Source organism: Buceros rhinoceros, unplaced genomic scaffold, assembly GCF_000710305.1.
Source record: "Buceros rhinoceros silvestris isolate BGI_N320 unplaced genomic scaffold, ASM71030v1 scaffold2946, whole genome shotgun sequence".
NCBI classification, from domain to species: Eukaryota; Metazoa; Chordata; class Aves; order Bucerotiformes; family Bucerotidae; genus Buceros; species Buceros rhinoceros.
The window spans coordinates 1,133-21,867 of NW_010416729.1; the positions used below are offsets into that span (position 1 = coordinate 1,133).

Sequence of the window (20,735 nt, forward strand, 5' to 3'; positions counted from 1 at the left end):
GTCAGGCTGCAGTTGTCTCTAATGTAGGTAGCATGGATTTTTTTTTACTTTTTATTTACTTTTAAAATTAACATCTCATTCTTCACATGACTGAGAGTTTATCTAGTTAAACAAGCAGTGTTATTCATGCTGCTGTGCTCCAGAGCTCTGAACACCAGTTGCTCAATGTCCTTGGGTACAAAGCAACCTGCTCACCACAGGCAACACGGCTAAAATGTTAAAAGGACAGCAGGATGTGATTCAGTCTGCATTTCACCTTACAAACTTCTTTTTTCCTCTTCCCTCCCCCCTCCCCTTCTGCTCAGCCAAAAAAGAGCACCCTGTATAACAGGAGTTGGGAGAGAGGGACGAGTAGTCGGCTTACAATAGACCTTGCTTTGCTGAAACCTTGGCTGATGTCCAGTGTGACCACACAGAGGGATGAGCTCAGGGAAATGACTGGAAGTTCAAAGGCTTTTTTCTGTTGCGAACTGTCAGCTGACAGATGTGCTCTCTTGGGCTGTTGCTACTCAGCCTAGCTCTTCCCGCTGGCTCCCCTTCCTTGGGCTTGTTCCCCATCCTGCCTCTCTGCTCTGCCTGGGGAGGTGGGTTAGTCCCTGTCTGTCTAGGCATTTGTCTGCTTCAGCTCAATCCTAAGACTTGCCTTTGCTCATCTCTTTTAGGAAAATGTTGTTTCTTTGCACAGTTGTGGAGAAATGAAGCTGGAATTGAGCAGGGAAGGGGGGAATGAGGCTTAACTATGATTACTGTTACATTACCTAATCCCACTATGAGTCGTGGTAAAAGCATGTTGGTGCAATCTGTGATTACTTTCTCATCAGTGGAAGCACTGCCTATGAAGAACTTGCAGCTTTCTTAGGAAGTAATAAATATCATTTCGCAGGTTGGGGCTAAAAAGGCAGAACTGTCCCATGGTCATGCATGCAGCGGTATCAAGTGGGAAGGGAATATAGGGGTTCCATTTCCAGTCTTTTAGATTCTAATCCATCTTGTCTAGAGAGGTCTTGCTCCATCTCTGGCAGTGAAAGGAGTTCTACTGCTTCGCTGGTATTGCTGTGTACTCTTCTTCTGACTATGGAATTGGGGCTATTAAAATGAATTACATGAGTTAAAGCAATACACATAGCAAATTGTATAGCTGCTCCGTGATGTCATGGAGCAAAATATAGTGGAGGTTGTTTGAATGTCGTAAGTGTGACCTCTTTTGAATTTCTTCTTAACTTCATATTTCCAAACACTTTGGATATATTGACAATAGTACTAAATGTTAACTCTGAGCTAGTGGTAAGCCCTTAGCTTTAACACCGTAGGAATAAACCTCATCAAAATATGAAGTAATAAATGACCAACAGCAAAAGGCTCTAGAGTGGAACTGAAGCCTGATGAATGAATAGAAGGAAACACAGGAATGTTTCTCTGTAGGCAATTTGATTTTAATGGAGAGAAGGGATCATGGATTGGGAGGGCAGAGCTGGGAAGAGGGGGGTTAGGAAGATACTGCCGTGTAAAAGCTGCTCCCAGAATCTCGTGCATTTTCCTGTGAAGTATCTGTTTCTGACCGTTAATAGATTCAGGCTGGAGTGTTATGTGGATCCCTGTCCTGTTCCTGTTAGCAGTTCCTCTGCAATATGAGACATCAGCCTTCATTCATTAGGGTTTGGTTTGGGGTTTTTTGGGTTGTTTTTTTTTTTGTCTTAAGTGGGTTTGTGGTTTTTTCTTCCACCTTTAAAGGAGAGCTCCTGTAGAAGGGGATTGATCCAGCCCCTGGTGTTGTCTGGGCTGGCACACACTTGCTGTCTGATGGAATGGGAATTAAGTCCTCTTTAGTATGTGGTAGTTTGTGTTTTGTCCTCTTCCGCCTGCTCCCTCTCCCTGTCCTTGAGGCTCAATTTTTATATTTAGATGAAGTATGAAATTGGCCAAACTTTTCTCTGTAGGGGTGGAATTTCATTTTGTGTCATTACATCATGAAGGGATGTGGCAGTTCAGTGGGATAATGGTATTGGCTCTGAACCAGTGCTAATGGTCTAACCCTCTGGGAGCCTGAAGAAGTCTTCCTTGGAGAGTCAGCATGCAAATTCCCCTCTAGGTGGTTCCTGTGCAATCCTTTGGTGACTGGGACCAGGGAGAGCAAACGAGAACAGTGTATGCTGGAGGGATGGTCTTAGTCCTGAAACTGCAGCTGAGGCCAGGGAAGATTGGTTCAGCATGCAATGTATACAAGCCGTGTTTGGGGGAGAGGGCTGATTTGTGGCACTGACCCTCTTGGTTTTGTTTGGAAGTAGAATTTGGGAGCTAGAGTGCTTTCCCCTTTAGCCTGCGTTGGAGAAGAAGGGGAGCTCCCTCTCCATCTTGATGCAGCAACACAGGGGTGCTCAGAGGAAGTGCAGTGTAAGGTCAGCCATTGGAAGACTAGGGTGCTGGCAAACCTGTGGGGTGAAAATACAGATTTGTTTTGCTTCCCTCTCCTTCATACCTCTCTGGAGCCTAGAAGTGGCTGGATCTGATCTGGACATCTATCTGTATAGTGCATTCTGGATATGATGGGAAGAACCTTTTCCCAGGGGCCAGGGCCAGATTCTGTGTTTTGTCACCTAGTGTAAAATTCAGCATTTAGAGCAGTGATGTCTACAGTGATGTCCTCTCAGATATAGAGCAGCATATGCCTGCCATATTGAGGAGATGATCCAAATTTGTGGTTAGGAAAAGAGATGCTAGAGCAAGTCTGAATTTAACTGCACTAGTGTATTCCTAGGCTGGGAGGCTTTTTAAGACAGACCCTTGGTGGGAGATGTTGGAGGACTTACTACAGAGAGCAGTGGGTTATTCTGTATAGTGTAATTAACCCATGCTACTTTCATAGGACATTGGCAGCAGTCCTGGGCCAAAGGGAAATGGAGCATTGATGAAGCTGGAAAGGCTGAAAATGTGATTATTTGTTCACCTTATTAAATTCTCCTCCTTGGGTGTGTGGCTGCTGTCTTCACCTTACTCTTTTACCTGCACCCCTTCCCTCGCACTCCCATCTCCAGGGTATTGTTGGCAGGGGAAGAAATAGCAGCACAGCAGAAGAGGGTTGGTCTGCTGGTGACGGACAGGCAATGCTGTCAGCAGGCTGGGCTGGGATGAAAGAGTTTCAGGCACTAGCCTCTCCAGCCCTTGCACCTTTGCACTGCTGAGTGAATGTTGTTCTCTGGAGAACACACCCATCAGGAATAGTCCTGTGCAACCTATTCCACAGCTGGCAGCACTTAAAAGCATGAAGCTCCTGGGCTTGAGTGTTCCTCTCATCTGTGGAGGGAAGGCCAGGGCTCCCCCTTGAATTCCAGCTTTGTGGCTCCAGGCCTCTTTGAACACTGTGAATCTGTGTAGGCAAGCCTCATCCCATTTCTGCCCCTTTTCTCTGTCCCTTCTGGAGATATCTAGCAGGGTTTGGACTTTCTTTTCCACACCTGAAGTACAGTGAATTATCCCCAGCAGTGATTCCTGCCTCTAAGCTTCTGGTTCGTTAAACAAGAATACTGACACAGTTTAGAGAAAGATGGGCTGGAACACACACTGTAACATGTATCTTGCAAAATCGTGTTTCCAAAAACACTGCTTCTGATAGTTCTCACTCTAAAGAACTCAATCTGTAATACAAATAGAATGGACTTCACTGGGAAGCTTGCAGGAAAGATGTGGAAATGTCATTTTGCTTGTTATAAAACAAGTGCAATTATAGGAGAACCGCCATCTCAGGGATGAAAGAGAATAAAGGAGCTCAGTGGGGGAATCATAGTCGCTACTTTATTGTTGAAAGGTCAGTGCCTTTCTGGGGAGGAGAGACTGTCAAGCTACAGACACACCCTGGCCCCCCATCTAAAGAACAGCTCTTCTTCATGACTTGAAATTTTATGTCTCTTGTTTCTCAGAGGTGTAGTCCTCCTCCTTCAGGAGGGAAGGAACTTAGCTTTCAGGAAGGAAGCTGGCTGCAGTGCCATGAGGTGTTTGTTTCCTGTTGCAGTGCTGCCCACTTGCTCCCCCTTGGACTTCCACTGTGACAACGGGAAATGTATCCGCCGGTCATGGGTCTGCGATGGAGACAATGACTGTGAAGATGACTCTGATGAACAAGACTGCCGTAAGTCACCTCTCTGAGGGGAGAAAGCAGGTGCAATGCCTGCCTGCCATGGCCAGAAAACGTTGACCGTTTTTATTACAGGAATGTAAGAGTTTATCCACTGAATCAGACCTTTGGTTTGTAATAAGCTATATCCTGCCTCTGACAAAGGTGTGTACCTACTGTCCTCAAGTCCTGCTGCCTTGGCACCTGGCTTGCTGTTCAGCTATGAGTCCTGGGGGAGGGGACACACAGCTGGGGATCCAGGTGGGGAACTGTTTATGCCCTGCAGCCTTGCTAGTTAATGTCCCATGAAGCAATTCCCTGAGCTGAGCTCCATGTTCTCCCCGTGGAAACACCTAGCTCCTGCCAAATTCTGCTGAACTGCCTGGCTTGGCTGACTTCCTCTGGCCTCGGGTTCCACTGTGACTTTTCTGCTCTGCCGACCTGTACCTGGCATCTGCTCCCTGAGGAGAGTGAGATGCTGTGGGGATGCTAAAAGACTAGTTACCCTGAAAGCTGGTAGTCCTCTGCCATGTGAGGCACCATCTTCAGAAGAGCTGCCGTGTCAGGCTGCTAGCTGTGAACACTGCCACTGTGTTTCTAAAGATTTTTTAAATGGAGGGAATTTTGCCTGAGTCTTTGGAGTTCAGCTCCTTCCTTTCTCTTTGTGTTGAGGAAAAGGGTTACTTGTGGTTGGCTTTCATTAGCAAAAGTTGTTCAGAGGTGCAACTTTCTCCACAACAAATTGCCAGGTCTGTAGTTGGCAGCACACACCAGAGAACCTGTGTGTTTTGCAGCATTGGAGCTTCAGCTTCTCTGAAACTGCACTGGTTGCTAGAGTTGGCATCAGGCTGCAGTTAAGAGGAGAACTGTCTTGCTGTCTGGCTGACATGATTGCAGCTGCTTAATAAGCATCACTCTACAGTCCTCAAATCATAACAAAGTTTCAGCATGGTGCTCCAGAGTGGCTCTGATGGAGGAACCACAGCTCAAGAAATGCAGAAGTAAAGCTCTTGACTATAAAGTATTGCATGTGCAATACTTGCATGAAAATAAATGCACTTTTTGATCAGTATGCCCCTGATTTTTGCCTGCCCTTTTGGGCAAAGGTCTAGGAAGCGAGGTTCAGGGGTTTGACAGTCTGTGTAATGCTCTGGATCGCAGGACTAAGCTCAGTTTTCCAGTCTCTTTAAAAAGGTATATAGGTCTGGGTCTGTTTGGCCGCCTTTTTTTCAGAAAAAGTTGGAATGCACTCATGTCTAAGACAACAGTAGTGAATAGTGTGATCAGAGATTTGGAGACTAATGAAGGGAGGAGGACAAAGTTGTGTGAATAAGAAATTCCTAGTGCCGTTGTTCAGACTAGCGCATAACCATAGAAGGTTTCTGTTGAGTTGAAGTCCCTTTCCTTGCAGTCTCTTTCCTTTTCTCGTTGGTCTGCAGACAAGCTTCGTTAGAAGACTGGCAGAGAGGGTGGAATGAGGCTCCAACTACTGAGTCCTCCAGAAGATTAAGTTTTAATTTTTCTCTCTCCCTTTTCAATGAACATTTCCTTTCCTTTGAGGATAGCTTTGGCATTGTTGTGAAAAGGTGGAGATGTAATTCCACGAGCAATTGTTTGTTAGATGATTATAGGGCCTATTAATTCCTTTAAAAAGAGGCCTGGATTGCCATTTTTCTGTGCAAGGATCTCTTGAGCCTGGCTTGGGGCTGTACTAGAATACCAGCATAGGGTGGGCAGTTCCATCTCTCTGTTCAGGTACTTCCTCTAACTCACGTTCTCAAGTTTTAGAGCCTGCTGTATTATTGACTTGCAGATAGAGCGGAAGAGGCACTCAAGAAATCTCACAGTGGCCCTCCTGGTATTGTTAGGGGAAGAGAAATCAGCTCTCCAACATAGCAGAGTCTTTGGTGGATGATGTTGCTTGATTTGTAACATGCCAGATTTGGTGTTCTGCAAGGTAAATCTTCTTGCCTTGCCTTGATCTTATTTCCATTGTGTCCTTACAGCTCCACGGGAGTGTGAGGAAGATGAGTTCTCATGTCAGAATGGATACTGCATCCGGAGCCTGTGGCACTGTGATGGTGACAATGACTGTGGCGACAACAGCGATGAGCAATGTGGTGAGTAATGTGGCCATACAAATACCACCCTGCCAGTACTTTAAAAGGAGTTGCACAGACTTCAACTTCTGCAGTTCTAGGATCCCCTGAGCACGGCAGGGGCTTGCAGCTGGCTTGTCTGGGCTGGGCTTGTGCGATGCTGCTTTCCAAGGGCTGGGTACTTGGGATCTCAAGCTGTGTGGCTCACCTCCCAGACAAAAATCACTTGAGACCTGCTATTCCTCGACATGCTGTAGTGAACTCCTGTGGATTCTATTTGAATCCAGCACTCTGTGTCAGTTAAACGAACAATGAGGGTTTTGCTCAGGCACTTCATGACAGGGATGTGTATGGTGTAATGAGCAATCTGGTTTGTGAGTGCTCCAGGAGCTTCAGTAGCATGGTGCAGTTGTTTCTTGGGTGCTCTGAGGAGAGCCAAGGCTTTGTCTGTATTGCTTTCTTTGCAGATATGAGAAAGTGCTCAGAGAAGGAGTTTCGTTGCAGTGACGGTAGCTGCATAGCTGAGCACTGGTTCTGTGATGGTGACACAGACTGCAAGGATGGCTCAGATGAAGAGAATTGCCGTAAGTACTCCCCTTGCTTTGTAACCGCAGGAAACAGCCCTTTGGTCCTGCTCCTGTCTTGAGGTTTGGAATGTTTTCTGCAGTGGTGATCGAGCACTAGTTAGTCCTGCCTGTACTGGCAGCTATGCTGCCTTTTGTTGCCTATCCCAGAGGGCACAAGAGAATGGTGTATTCCTTGTGTTACCTCACAGCCATAGCTTGTCTGCCTGGCTGCTTCTCTGTTCCTTTTCATGGCTCTGTGACCTTGAGTCACAGGAGGAGGCTTATACTTGACTGAATACAGCTCTGTCCAAAATGGTAGGATTGTCTGATTTCTGCCTGAGATTTTAGGTGAGGGACCTCTGCCCACTGGCAGCATTGTCAGGGGCTGCATGTCCCCAGCTGGCACACTGCAGGGGCTACCTGCCTGACCAGTCTTTCTTCTCTTGGATGCTTTATGCAGAACACTCTCCAAAAAGTGACTGATGGGAAGGGAGGCACTGTGAGAGACCACAACAGTTGTTTTCTCCTTTACCTTCACAGGCTTGTAGCAAGTGGGACAAGAGTCTGTTATGGCCCTTCCTAACTCCCATTGCCTTTCTTCTGTGTCCCAGAGTACTGCTGGTACCTGTGGAAGTAGCAGTGATCTCTTCCCCCGTCCTGCCCTCACAGGCGTTTTGCAGAATTTGTTCTAGATAGCAGGAAACTTCGTAGGACTCTGGGAGGGACATCAGGGCTGCCAGCTCCTGAAGGGGAGGGGCAGTGGAGGCATGGGGGAGTTATATTTTCTCTCTCCAGGTAATGAGAGTTGGCAGGGAGCCAAGGGCTGTCTGAATAGGGCTCTAAGAGGAAGTTAGCTCTCCTTTTTCCCCCCTTCTCCTTTTCTTACCTCCTTGACTGTTACTTCCCCACAGGCCTTGAATAGGCCCTCAGGAAGAAAGGGGAGATGTTTCAACCTTGCCTCCTGTAGGAGTGGAGGGGCACCCAGAATTGGTGCCCCTGCTAGTCTGAGCTGTAATGCTTCTCCAGTCCTGGCTGACAGTTGTATCTATAAGGCATTTAAAGTAACTGCTAAGAAACTTCGTCTGGCTACCTTCCTTTCTGTTATCTTTCTCCATGTGGTTGTCATCTTTTCCTTATCTTCATTTCTGCTTGTCATTCATCTGGGACAAGGTGGGACTACACTGTTCGTATTTGTGTGGTTTTTCTTGGGTTTGTGTGTGTGTGTATGTTTCTGTTGGGGGTGTATGTGTTACAGTTGAATCATGTCACATGAAAATTTAAGTCACTGGCTTCATTTTCTCCTCAGGAGACCTAAACACTCATTTGAGGCTCCTTTGGTGAGGCACGTGTTAGTATGCACTTTAGTATCCAGCCCCTGCATTCTCACTGAACTAAATAAAGCTCTTGCTGCATGCCTGCAGGCCATGCCCACTACTTCAGGTTGGAGAGGCAGGTGTAGTTCACTTTCGACACCGTCAGTCTTTCTTTTCCCTTTTGTTTGATGGCTTTATTTTCAGAGCTCCTCAGCTGGAAGACTCGCATGCCTGAAGCATGCAGTTCACTCTCTGGACAGTATGAGAAGAGGTGTTAGATTTTTTTCATCCCTTTCCACATAGTGTGCTGTTGAACAGAGAACAGTGGGCAAATTCTTGGGTATAAGTTTGTTTGGCTTTGCGCAGGGTCATCTGTCTGGCAGTGCTCCTTACTGATAAGACACGGTTTGTTTTGGCAACAGCTGGAGATGAAAGGGAGGGGGAAAATCCTCAAAGGTCAGGTGCAGACCTGAGCACTTGCTGCTTGCTTGCTTCCTTTGGTCTTCAAGTGCTTATTTTTGTTCAAATTTTAAAAGAAATCATTCCATACTTTAACCTTGCATTCTGACATGCCTCAGTCCTTTAATACAGATGTAGCCCAACAGGTATCTATATTTTTCCATCTGTTTTTATATCTACCTTAATCAGGTTTAGTAAACAATTTAAACACTATGTGGAAGGCACTAAGACATAGTGTCTGAAGCATAAAATGGAAGGTGTCGCTCTTGGATCCTTTTTGTTGCTTTCCCATCTACTCCCTCCTTCTTCATAGCTGTTTCTTTCTCTAGAACTTAATGGCCCTTAAAAAGTTAGTGTTTATAGACTAACATCATATGTAATTTTTTACCTTTTGAAAAAATGTTTAGTAGATTGTCTGCATGGGTGTCTTCATGTACAGGCTTAACGTGCCCCTCACTGAAGCACAAACAGCATTCAGGTTCCTCTCAGTAGTGCAAGTCATGCAGAGATATATAGCAATGGCTAGTAATTCCCAACACCTTTCCATTTCTAGTCTGTTATTAGACTGAGGAGGTTGCATCTAAGCTGGATTGTGCCCTGTCACCTCAGGCCTTTTTTTCTTTGATTCCCTCGTTAGCATCAGATGTTCCAGCAGCCACTTGCAGCTTGGAGGAGTTCCAGTGTGCGTATGGACGCTGCATCTTGGACATCTACCACTGTGATGGTGATGACGACTGTGGGGACTGGTCTGATGAATCTGACTGCTGTAAGTTAGTGCAGGGTGATACACTGTTCCAAGTATCTGAGTTGCAAACCTAAACGGATTTTGCATTGACTGGAGAGGTGTTGCAGCGCACATGGCATGTAAAGCTGGCTTTTTTTTTTTAACTTGTGAAAGTGAGGATAGTGATGGGAACTGTTTAGTCGGCGCACTGCTGCGTAGAGGAATTAAAGCAGTTTCCAGGATGAGTCTATTCAGGACCAAGTTCCGCAGTAGTGGAGTGCAAGGGTGGTGCTCAAGGGCTTGGGGGTTGTTACGTTGGTCTCTGTCCTGAATTTGCTCTTATTCTTTACCATCTCTGCAGCATCTCACCAGCCTTGTCGCTCTGGAGAATTCATGTGTAACAGTGGCTTGTGCATTAATGCTGGCTGGAGGTGTGATGGAGACTTCGACTGTGATGACCAGTCAGATGAGAGGAACTGCAGTGAGTGCTGGGAAATAGTGGAAGTGTTCAGTTTCTGCAGATACAAAAGAACGTTTAGGACCGTTAGCTTTGGAACTGGGTCTCTTCTGATCCTTCTTGCTTATCTGTGGGTCTTTTTTTTGGTCCCTCAGCTACATCTATATGCACAGCTGACCAGTTCCGCTGTAAATCAGGGCGCTGTGTCCGTCTGTCCTGGCGTTGTGATGGAGAAGATGACTGCTCTGACAACAGTGATGAGGACAACTGTGAGAACACAGGTTTGGCCTGCTGCTTTGCTGCTCATAGCTAGTATTTCCATCCTGGAGATAATAGGTAGTTAAGTCTCTTTTGGATTGCTTCACTGAGTTCAGCCTAGGGTTTCTGTCCTCATCAAACAAGGAGATCTATAGGCAACATCATACGCTTGTGGACAGGTGCAAGTCTGTGTGCCTAAAATAACTTAAGTGGTGGTGTTTTCTGGTCAAATATCAGATCCCTGTATCTTGCTATCCTGCTTCTACGCTATAAATTACCACAGAGCTCTGAGATGATTCCATTCAGACTCGGAAACATTAATAGTGTGCAAGGTTGCTACCTTTTTTAAATGGACTTTTGTTAACCCATCCGTTCCAGATAGTTCTGGAGAGCTTTCATGTTGCCTTGTGAAATTGCCAAGCAATTCTAGCAGGCAGGGGAATCAGAGAGGACATTTTATAAAAGTGAAGGGTAAAGTTATTGTTTTAGAGGTTAAGGGTGTGAGCTTCCCCCTTAAATATTTGCTCAAGAATCTCTCTTTCTAATCATGGCTTGGCTTTGCGGATGAAGATTTGGGAAGGGCTTTTCCCACGCTCACTGCAAGTGCACTGATGGCGGGAAAGGCCAATGCGGGATAGGCAAGTCCGGTGGCAAAAAGCACAGCGGAAGGTCTTGCACCTTTTCACCTGCCGTTTTGTCCCTTGCCTGTCGCTACAGGGTTTTGCAAACGTGAGTGCACCCTTCGGGGCTGCGCGGTGGATTGTTTAGGTGAGGCGCAGCGTGCGCGGAACTGGCTCCACCCTTTACACCTGAGGTTCATCTGCCAGGGCCTGGCGAGCTTGGACGGTGACAGCGAAGTCCTCGGGTCGTAGGTTTGGTCAGAGTGTCCTTCTCTTAGATGGAGCCTTACAGGGCTAAACAAGCTCCATCTGCCCGGGTTTGGGGTCAGAGCTGTCCTTCTCCTAGGATGGTGCCCGAAGGCTAGTGAGCCCCTCCTGCCCGTGGACACACTTGTCTGACCCTTCAGCTGAGACCTGTCTGGCCTGGGAGACCCCACCGGAGGCACATGCCACCACCAGCACAGCTCTCAACCTCACAAGGGCACGCAAGCTGCTTCCCCACGACAAAGGGGTGCCTGTGAAAGAGTCTTTCTAATAATAATTTTGCATATAGCCATTCTTTTATGTAATAATGGTTATGGAGAAGAGGAAAATTTCAACAGACTCTAGTGTTACGCTAGAATTCAAGGAATGTCTAGAATCTTCTGTTTTCCTTAAAGCCTTCAGGATGTCTGTAGGCCTTGTTGAGGAATAGTGTGCATTGGTCCATGAATTCATCCCAGTGAACGGAGCCCAGCTGTGCATACTGACCCTTCCGGATTTTAAACAGTGAGTTTAGGAGTGACAAAAGGGATTTGTAAGACTGTACCCCTTGTTTGTGCCTATTGAGGAAGTGGAAGGTGAGTGTTCTACAAGGACAGCTGAGCACAGAGGACCTGGAGAGGCACATTTTGTAGCCATTTGAAAGCAGCTGCTCTAGATCGGTTAGCTGTCATGAGCACCGGCGTGCAGGAGATGGTAGTGATCCTGGAAAAAGCAACCGTGCTAAAAGACAAGCTGGTATCCCTGTTTCTTCATCCTAATAACAAAGGATTGAAAGAACAGTTGCCACCCAGAAGCCAAGTCAAACTTCCAGAGCCACTGAAATTCAACCTCTTCACCTCCAACCAAACCCAAGGTGGTTGAGTACAGCTATTAGTGTAAGGTTGGTTTTGCAGTTCTGCATTAGGTCTACAGAGATAGTCAGCAGGTAAAAATTAACTCAGAGCTTCCAAGCATTATGTGTACTGGCTCATCTAAGCAAAATAGTGTGCTGTCTCAACATCTGTAGTGAGAGTTATCCTGTGTTGAATTAGAGCAGAGTTATATTTCTATTGGCCATGGAGAGAAGATTCCTGGAATACTAGATCACCTGATGTAAAGATCTTTATGTTCAATATGACAGATGCAGTCCAGATTTCAGAATTCTTCATATAAAGCATTCCTTTGCTTTGAATCTGCATAGGATTTGGGTTCATGTTCCCAGCTAGTGTGTCTGTTAGTGCTTACTTGTTAATCTCACTTACCCTTTTCCGTGCTGCTTACAGGGAGTCTGCCAAAGTAATTGTTTCGTTGCTGATAACTGTATTGTCCTGTTGTTTTCCTAGGATTATCAGAGGGCGATGATTTAGAAACCACTAACCAAATCAGCTTATAAGAGGCAAAAGGGTGGTCCAGTTATTGCTGAAGAAACAATCAGATTGGAAAAGTCCCTGCAAATAGTATTACTTTACTTACAAGAATTTTGTGGAGTTTCCCTGCCAAAACCAGAAGTTGAAGCATGTAGCTCATGTGTGAAATCCTGTTGCCTGAGCTCATGTTTCAAGGATTCATGTAAATCTCATTCCAAGCCTGTCACAATGCAGTTAGGGCTGGCAGGATGCTCCTTTCTGAGGCAGGTTCAAGATCCATATCCATGTTGGGGTGACATATCAGTTGATTCACTTGAGGAACTGACTCCTCACTTGCACATGCTGAGTAGGGTTGTGGAATCTGGAACCAAAGGGAACTAAACCAGGAGCTTCCAGTCATTCTGAGAGAAACTAATCGGCTGAATTTTTCAATAAAGCAACATTAGACTCAGTCTGGAAGAGAATTTGCAGGTCTCCAAATCAGCATAAAGATGTGTGGAGCAGTAAAGAGAGCAAGATGAGCTGAATTTAAGGAAAGTAGTAGTCATGGATTTATGGTCATATGTAACGTTTGTTACAAATCTTAGAAAATGCTCTGTATCCTTTTCTTCACCATGACTGTTGTTCCATGAGTAAGCAGTGCTGTGCTTACTTTCCCCTTCTTCTATTGCAGGGACCCCTCAGTGTGCCCCAGACCAGTTCTTGTGTGGGAATGGACGTTGTATAGGCCAGAGGAAGCTGTGCAATGGGGCAAATGATTGTGGAGATGGCAGTGATGAGAGCCCGCATCAAAACTGCCGTAAGTCTTCCAAGTTCAGCCTTAAATATAAATGGAGCCACTGCGATGCGTGGGAGTCTTATCTGGTGTCGCTGAAGGATGCGTGTAAGGAAGAAAGCCTGGGCTGCAATAATGGAGAGAGTTGAAGGCTGAGGAAAAAGCCCTTGGTGGTTTTGCAAGTTACCTACAGCAGACAAGAAATAACGGGGGGATGTTTGTCTGCAGAGGTAGTGAATCCTAAAAGCATATTATTCTGAGCTTTGTTGTCCCCTTTAGTTGTGGCCTGCAGGGGAGAGTTCTGACTGCAAAGAAGCGGCTTCCAGCCCAGTCTGTATCCTTCCCTTCTTGCTCAGCCTGTTCTGAAGGGTGACTGCTGCCTAACAGCTGAAGACACATGCCTAGTGGTTTCAGCTCAGTTATCTTCACATGTTCCTTTTGCAGGTTCACGAACAGGGGAGGAGAACTGCAATGTCAACAATGGTGGCTGTGCTCAGAAGTGTCAGATGGTACGAGGGATGGTGCAGTGCACCTGCCACACAGGTTACAGGCTCCTGGAAGATGTCCGATCATGCCAAGGTGAAGTTTTGAAGCAGCAGCCTCCTCTCTGCTGCTTTGATGTGCTTGAAGTTGATGCCTGTGACAGGGTGTAAATCAAGAGCACGAAGTAGCTATTGCTACTAAGCAGAAGTAAGCTGTTGGTGAGATTGTCTGCATTGTTGATGATCTAATGGTAACTTTCTTCCTTTGTCTGTAACATGCAGATGTGAATGAATGTGCTGAGGAAGGTTACTGCAGCCAAGGCTGTACCAACAGTGAAGGAGGCTTCCAGTGCTGGTGTGAGCAAGGCTATGAGCTGCGACCTGACAAGCGTAGCTGCAAAGCTCTAGGTAAAGAGGAGTTCAACCTTATTCTGGTGTGTGTGTTTTCGTTCATTTCTCATCATTTTGTCTCTAATTCTTCAATGGCATAATTTTGCTGTTCACAAAGTCAACGTGAGGAAAAAGAAGTACTTAGATTTGTGTTAGGTATCCCCAGGTTGTTGGTGAACGCCTGTGAAAATTTTGTGAGATTTTGACCATGGAAAGGTATTTCATGGTTTCCTTTTCCTGCCAGCCGGACAGGCTGTGCCTTCTTTTCCTAGTCCCTCATCATTCTTAGTGACTCAAACCCTGGGACAAAAACAGCCTCCTGACTCTGTCTCTGTTCAGGAATTGTCTAAACCTTTCCAGTCAGTGAGTTTGTATCACATCTCCTTGTGGCTGACCCTTGATGCTGATCACCAGCTGTGAATGCTGTGAGTGGCTTCTATATGACATCTGCTGTTTTTTAAGGACATCTATACACCTGTTTAACTGTTTAACTATGTTTAACTCTTAACATAGGAGCTGAGGAATTATAAATTTCGTTTAAAGAATCAAGGTTTCATTAGGAATTCCCATAATGAAATCCATAAGGAATGTTGATAGTGGTTTGTGGGTTGTTGTGGGTTTTTTTTTTTCTCTCTGCAGTAGGAGTACCTGCTGAGTTTGTATCTGGCTGAGGCAGATTTTACTGTGTCTTGTGTTTGGTAGATGTGGTAAAGCATGTGTGTTTGTATGGTTAGGAGGTGGATATAGGAAAAGAAAACTACAGTCCACCTGCCAAGTGCCTGCCTGGTGGTACGGTTTCATACATTGAGGTGAGGCGGGCTTATGTGGGACGTGAATGATCACTTTGTATGAGTGAATGTTTGCCAAAAGGTTTAAAACTGATCATCTGTGAGTTAGGACTGTGTGCTGAGGATGTGAAAACAGCTCACGGAAGTGTTTTGCACTTGGGATTTGATTTCTTGCTGCCAATACTACAAAACTATGTTCTGGGACTTGGTGCAGAGGGAATGGTGGGTAGGTAGGATCCTACCAAAGTACTCTAATGCTGTCTTCCAATATATTCTCAGGACCAGAGCCAGTGCTGCTCTTTGCCAATCGAATTGATATCCGACAAGTGTTGCCTCATCGCTCGGAGTATACACTGCTCCTGAACAACCTGGAAAATGCCATTGCCCTTGACTTCCACCACAGCAAGGAGCTGGTGTTTTGGTCTGATGTCACTCTTGATCGCATCATGCGGGCCTATCTGAATGGTAGCAATGTGGAAGAGGTGGTTTCCACAGGGCTGGAGAGCCCAGGTGCGTCACCACAGAAAAGGCAAAAGCCCAGGGGACTGACCATGATGAAAAAGGGTGGGTCAGTGGAGAAAAGTGGGTACCCAGCATTCAAAATGGAGTGCATCTCCCTGAGCAAGGGGATGGGTTGAATGGAATGAGTGTGAGATCGGTGTTGCCTTGGAGTTAATCTTGGCTGACAGGGGAAGAGACAGAGGGCTGAATTTGGCCTCTTCTGAGGCTGAGAGGGAAAGAGAACTATTTTTCTGAGGACATCCTGCTCCTGGTTTAATTTTGTGCTTAATTCTCCCCTGGAGATAGGTGGACTTGCTATTGACTGGATCCATGACAAATTATACTGGACAGACTCTGGGACATCTCGAATTGAAGTAGCGAACTTGGATGGTACGCACAGGAAAGTGCTTTTGTGGCAGAACCTGGAGAAGCCTCGAGCAATTGCCCTGCATCCTATGGAGGGGTGAGTGAAAATGTAGGACCTCAGTGAGCCCTCCATGCAAGTACTTCCAGGTGAACACTGAAAACCCCATCCTTGCTCACAAAAGCTGCCTCTGGGCTCAAGCCTTTGTTTGGTACGGCCAGTTTGGGGAACCTGGCAACGCTGGCGGCCTTCAGAACCTTAATCCTATTCTGGGCTCTTTGGGTTTCACCAGCCTGAAAGTGCTCGTGTTCGCTGTCACTTCTCCCATGGCTGTAACCTAGTCGCATGCTCCACGTTGCAGGACTGATACTGTTTTGCCCTGATGGGAAGTGGTGCTGGGTGCAGTATGGGGGACATGAGTTTTCTAGCCTGTCTTTCCCTGCCTCCTCCAGTACTATCTACTGGACTGACTGGGGCAACACTCCCCGCATTGAGTATTCCAACATGGATGGCTCTAATCGGCGCATCATTGCGGATACACACCTCTTCTGGCCCAATGGACTGACCATTGACTATGCAGGCCATCGAATGTACTGGGTGGATGCCAAACATCATGTCATTGAGAGGGCTGATCTGGATGGGCAGAATAGGAAGGCTGTTATTAGCCAGGGTAAGTAACGGAGCTACATAATGGGTGTGCTTTCTGCAGTAGAGATGACAGAGTGGCAAAGTGCTATGCTGGGTTTCAGAGCCACTGGCTCCTGCTTCTATGCTTGTCTCCTGTTCTTTCACTGTGGGATGAATTCTGCCACCGCTGAGGGATGGGATTTGCTACCCAGTCTTTGGTGGTATTGTGATATTAGTGTAAGGTAGATTTTAGTAGGTCGACTGTGGTAAGGCCTAAGGGGTGGTAGAAAGAGCTTTCCCTTGTTTCCCTTATAGTCTGAGTCCTGTTGGACCTGATTATATCCCTGTATTGGTTGTCTGTTACAGGCCTCCCACACCCATTCGCTATCACTGTGTTTGAGGACAGTTTGTACTGGACAGACTGGCACACCAAGAGCATCAACAGTGCCAACAAATTTACAGGCAAGAACCAGGAGATCATTCGCAACAAACTCCACTTCCCTATGGACATCCACACACTGCATCCTCAGCGCCAGCCAGCAGGTAACTGCAGAGAGGGTAGAGACCCTTTTGAGCCACTTGAAGACCTGCTGCCATCCACCACCCTGTAAAGCAGAATGATAGCAAGCATGAACCCAGCATGTCAACACATCACATCCACCACCCCCATCAGAGCTGTTGCAGAATTGGCTTCATCTGACAGTTCAGCTGAGGTCCCTCAGCGCTGGTAACCTGGGTTAGGTGTTACCACAGTTCCCCCTGCTGACACCTGAAAGTGAAGGCTTTTCAGTGTGGGTTTATGCAAGAGCTGTTTTGTGGGCATCGGTAATGACTGACACCTCCCTTATTTCTCTTCAATTGCCATAGTCTCTTCTTTGACTTAAATGCTGTATTTTAAAATTGAGCCCTACAAATGGAGTTAGTGCTTTAGTTTATACATCTTCTTATTCTGAATTAGCTTCTGGGTAAACAAGTTATTTATGTGGGTCTTGACTCTTTGGCTGGTATTTTTTTCCCTTTTCTTTATTCTTTGCTTTATGCATGTTTGGTTTTGTCTTTGGCTATTTGAACAGGGAGAAACCGTTGCGGGGCCAACAACGGGGGCTGTACTCACCTCTGCCTGCCAAGCAACAAGGATTACACCTGTGCCTGCCCCACAGGCTTCCGCAAGACAAGCAGCCATGCCTGCGCCCAGAGTAAGTGAGGTGGGACCACAGCCTGCATGCTTAGATGTTCAGTGGGTGGCAGAGGGCTGGCAATGGGATTAAGCAGCAGCAGTTGCTTGCAAGGGCATTCAGCTGGATAGACTGAGTTAGTAGTATTGAGGGCCCTGCTAGGAAATGCTTCACCCTTTTGATGCATTCTCCTGTTTTGCATTCCCACTGCCTTCACTTAGCTTCACTTGGTGGGTAGGGATACAGAGAAGCTCCATCCTTGGGTCCTTATTTCAGGCTGCTATTGGTGCCATGCTGCCTGTCACAGCTTATTGTTTCCCTCAAACTCTCATAGCAGCTGTGACAGTGATGAACAAAAAATTCAGTCCTTCGTGATTGCCGCAGTTTCTCTTGGTTTTCAAGCACATGGAAGAATTAGGCCAACTGTCTCTCTCAAGAGCTTTTCCCAAATAGTTACTTGATTTGGAGGGAGGTCCATGCTATTTCTTTGAAGAATTTGGTTGACTTTATTCCCTCAGCATAGGTTACCCCTGGGAGACAGCTCCCTATTACTGTGTTCCCTGCTTGCCAATCCACCCCACCCATCCTCTCCAGTGATACTTTGCTACTAGTAAAATCTTGGACTGTGACATGCCAGTGAGAGATGATGCAAGTGGTCAAGGTTGGATATGGCAGGGAATTGTCTGTGTCTATAACTGTGTTGCTGAACTTAGAGAAATTAAAAGAAGACCTTTCGACCTTTGATCAGGTCTTGACAAGTTCCTGCTTTTTGCCCGAAGGATGGACATCCGTCGGATCAGCTTTGACACAGATGACCTGTCAGATGACGTCATCCCCCTTGCTGATGTTCGCAGTGCTGTGGCTGTAGACTGGGACTCAAAGAATGACTATGTCTACTGGACAGATGTTAGCACTGACTCAATCAGCCGAGCAAAATGGGATGGATCGAGCCAGGAGGTACACTGTTAATTGCGTCTGGAGGTCATCTAGTCAGGAGACACCTTGAGCATCAGATTTGAAGCCAGTAGGATAACACTGGGCTTCTAAGGAGCTGCAGTCCATGCTGAATTTGTTGTTCCTCTAGGTTCCCTAGTTCTGACTCAGAAGAGCCCTGAAATCACTGAACACTTCATACACAAGTTTGGTATACGTTCATGCTTATGTGGAAAACCATGAACTGGGTCACAACGCACATTGATTTGTAAGCTGTGGTCAATTCCTTTGTTGTAGCCCTAAAATCTGAAAGGAAGAAGTATTAAATCCTCTGTTATTTTTTGGAATAACAGTAATCCTCTGTTACTACATTTGGAACAAGATCCACGCTCCTTGGGAATACTTTTTGCACATACCCTTAGTCTAATGTTGCCATAAATGAGGGGAACAGAGTTTGAAGTTTGGAGTTGCAGTTTGAATAGACATAAACAACAGATGTTTCTCCAACTTATTTGAACTTCTAGGTCCGTAGTGCTTTCTCTTGTGTGGCATTGCTTTGCTTGGGCTTTTGCCTTTTGAAAGTTACTGTTGTTTGTGAATGAACAGTTCATTACACAAGTGTTTTCTCCCTAAGGTCTAATCTCACTAAGGATTTCTTCTTTTGATTTTATTTAGGTTGTGGTGGACACCAGTCTGGAAAGTCCAGCTGGACTGGCAATTGACTGGGTCACCAAAAAGTTATACTGGACTGATGCAGGTACTGAGATCCTCTGCTTTACCTAGGCTTCTGTCTTCCCTATTAGTCATGAAAACTGAAAAACAGCTGTGTAGTTCTATCTAAAATTTGTCTGTTTGTCTAATCTGTCTCTCTCAAGAGCTTTTCTCAAATAGTTACTTGATTTGGAGGGAGGTCCATGCTATTTCTTTGAAGACTACGGTTGACTTTATTCCCTCAGCAAAATTTGTCTATTTCTGTCTAGCAAAAAAAGAAGTTTCATCTCACATGCAAAGTGGGAATTGAGGTGGAATCCTTAGTTTAATTCTTAGTTTAATTCTCTTTGCAGTATCCCCAGTACTAATTCTGTAGAAAGGTATTAGATAGAAGTCAAGCACCGCTGTTGTCTTGCTGCAAAGCTTGTGATTCCATGTCTTCCAGCAGTGTATCCTGGGGTGCAGCAGGTAGTATTTGAAGGATGATCCCTGCTGGGAAGTCACAGTTCAGAGAGATGTAAGAAAGGTGGTTCTTTTCTAGCTGTTCTGTCATGTCTGTGTAGATACCTTGGGGGCTTAGGAAAGAGCTGGTTTACGGATGTACAGGACTCCTCATCAGTGACAGCCACAGAGGTGACTTGAGAGTTCTAATGGAAGGTGATACTTTGAACCATGCTGCTTACCTGTGTTCCAGCTGTGAACAGAGATGGACACAGGGGAAGAATGCATTGTTGTATGGATGTTTTTTATCTTGGAGCTTGCGATTCCAGAGGTCTTTGATTGCTCTCTCATTCTCTCTTGACTTCTTTAGGAACAGATCGGATAGAGGTCTCCAACACAGATGGAACCATGAGAACTGTTCTAATCTGGGAAAACCTAGACAGACCTAGAGATATTGTGGTGGACCCTGTTGGAGGGTGAGACATTCTTTCTTCTGGGGTAACATGGCAATTCTTACATTTCTAAAGATGTTCAGGTTCTTTGGTTTTGTGCAGTGGTCTTTCTCCCTGGTGCCCTTGTTTCTACATCCTGCTAAAGATTGCAATTAGAAACCTGATTTTGGATGCAAATGGAACAAGATAAGCAAGGATAATTGCCTGTTGTGCTGTAGAGCTTGCAGGAGCTGGCTGGTGTTTTAATTTGTTTTTCCTGGGAATAAAATAACTAAAGAAGTGGTACAAAAGATGTTGAGAATGAATGTATATCTTTTCTATTTCTTTATTTTGCATCTATGTTGCATTTGTATTGAAGCTCTGCTTAAGAACCAGAGTTCAGTCAGAACTCCTCAAGTAAATTACTGCTGAACTCAAGCAGGCTGTAACATTAATGCCTTCTCAGCTTCAAAGCACTGTGTCAGAGTACTGAGGGATCAGCTGTGCCATGGAAAGGAAACCTGAGTAGAATAACAGAAACAAATGGTTTCAATAACAGATTTTGCTTCTGTATCATATGACCTTGTGAAGCTGGGGATAGGGTGGATAGGAGAAAGTTTGCCAGCCATTGCTTTAGAAGCATTGAAGGTCTTGAATAAAATTGCTCTGTCCTTTCCCTGAGTGGATTACTGAAAGACCAATGCAGCAAGATTATAAAGCGCCAGTGGTGGAGACTGGTAAATAATGGGTTAATTTTCAGACTTTGAACTTTTCCCTCTATGTTGTAATTAGGTCAGTCCATGGGCAGTAGAAGGTATTTAAATTCGAGTATGATCTTAGATACATTACAAGAACCCAAGACTGGACATGAGTACGATATCAGTCTAATGCTTCTTCCTGCTG

General features: G+C 45.7%; 1 protein-coding gene across 1 annotated transcript in view; it reads left to right on the top strand.

The window, feature by feature from the left end:
- Positions 1–4,006: 4,006 nt before the first annotated feature.
- The window catches only part of LRP4 (low density lipoprotein receptor-related protein 4), a gene marked incomplete at its 5' end in the record, with an annotated part of 38,725 nt that continues 21,996 nt past the window's right edge, over positions 4,007–20,735 (top strand). Inside the window, 17 exons of the mRNA XM_010137900.1 lie at positions 4,007–4,123; positions 6,115–6,228; positions 6,675–6,791; positions 9,183–9,311; positions 9,631–9,750; positions 9,882–10,007; positions 12,888–13,013; positions 13,434–13,568; positions 13,754–13,879; positions 14,929–15,159; positions 15,457–15,613; positions 15,967–16,184; positions 16,508–16,684; positions 17,215–17,337; positions 18,065–18,273; positions 18,925–19,006; positions 19,772–19,877. Of these exons, the coding sequence (XP_010136202.1) occupies positions 4,007–4,123; positions 6,115–6,228; positions 6,675–6,791; positions 9,183–9,311; positions 9,631–9,750; positions 9,882–10,007; positions 12,888–13,013; positions 13,434–13,568; positions 13,754–13,879; positions 14,929–15,159; positions 15,457–15,613; positions 15,967–16,184; positions 16,508–16,684; positions 17,215–17,337; positions 18,065–18,273; positions 18,925–19,006; positions 19,772–19,877 (2,413 nt within the window). The remainder of the gene's footprint in view (positions 4,124–6,114; positions 6,229–6,674; positions 6,792–9,182; positions 9,312–9,630; positions 9,751–9,881; positions 10,008–12,887; positions 13,014–13,433; positions 13,569–13,753; positions 13,880–14,928; positions 15,160–15,456; positions 15,614–15,966; positions 16,185–16,507; positions 16,685–17,214; positions 17,338–18,064; positions 18,274–18,924; positions 19,007–19,771; positions 19,878–20,735) is intronic.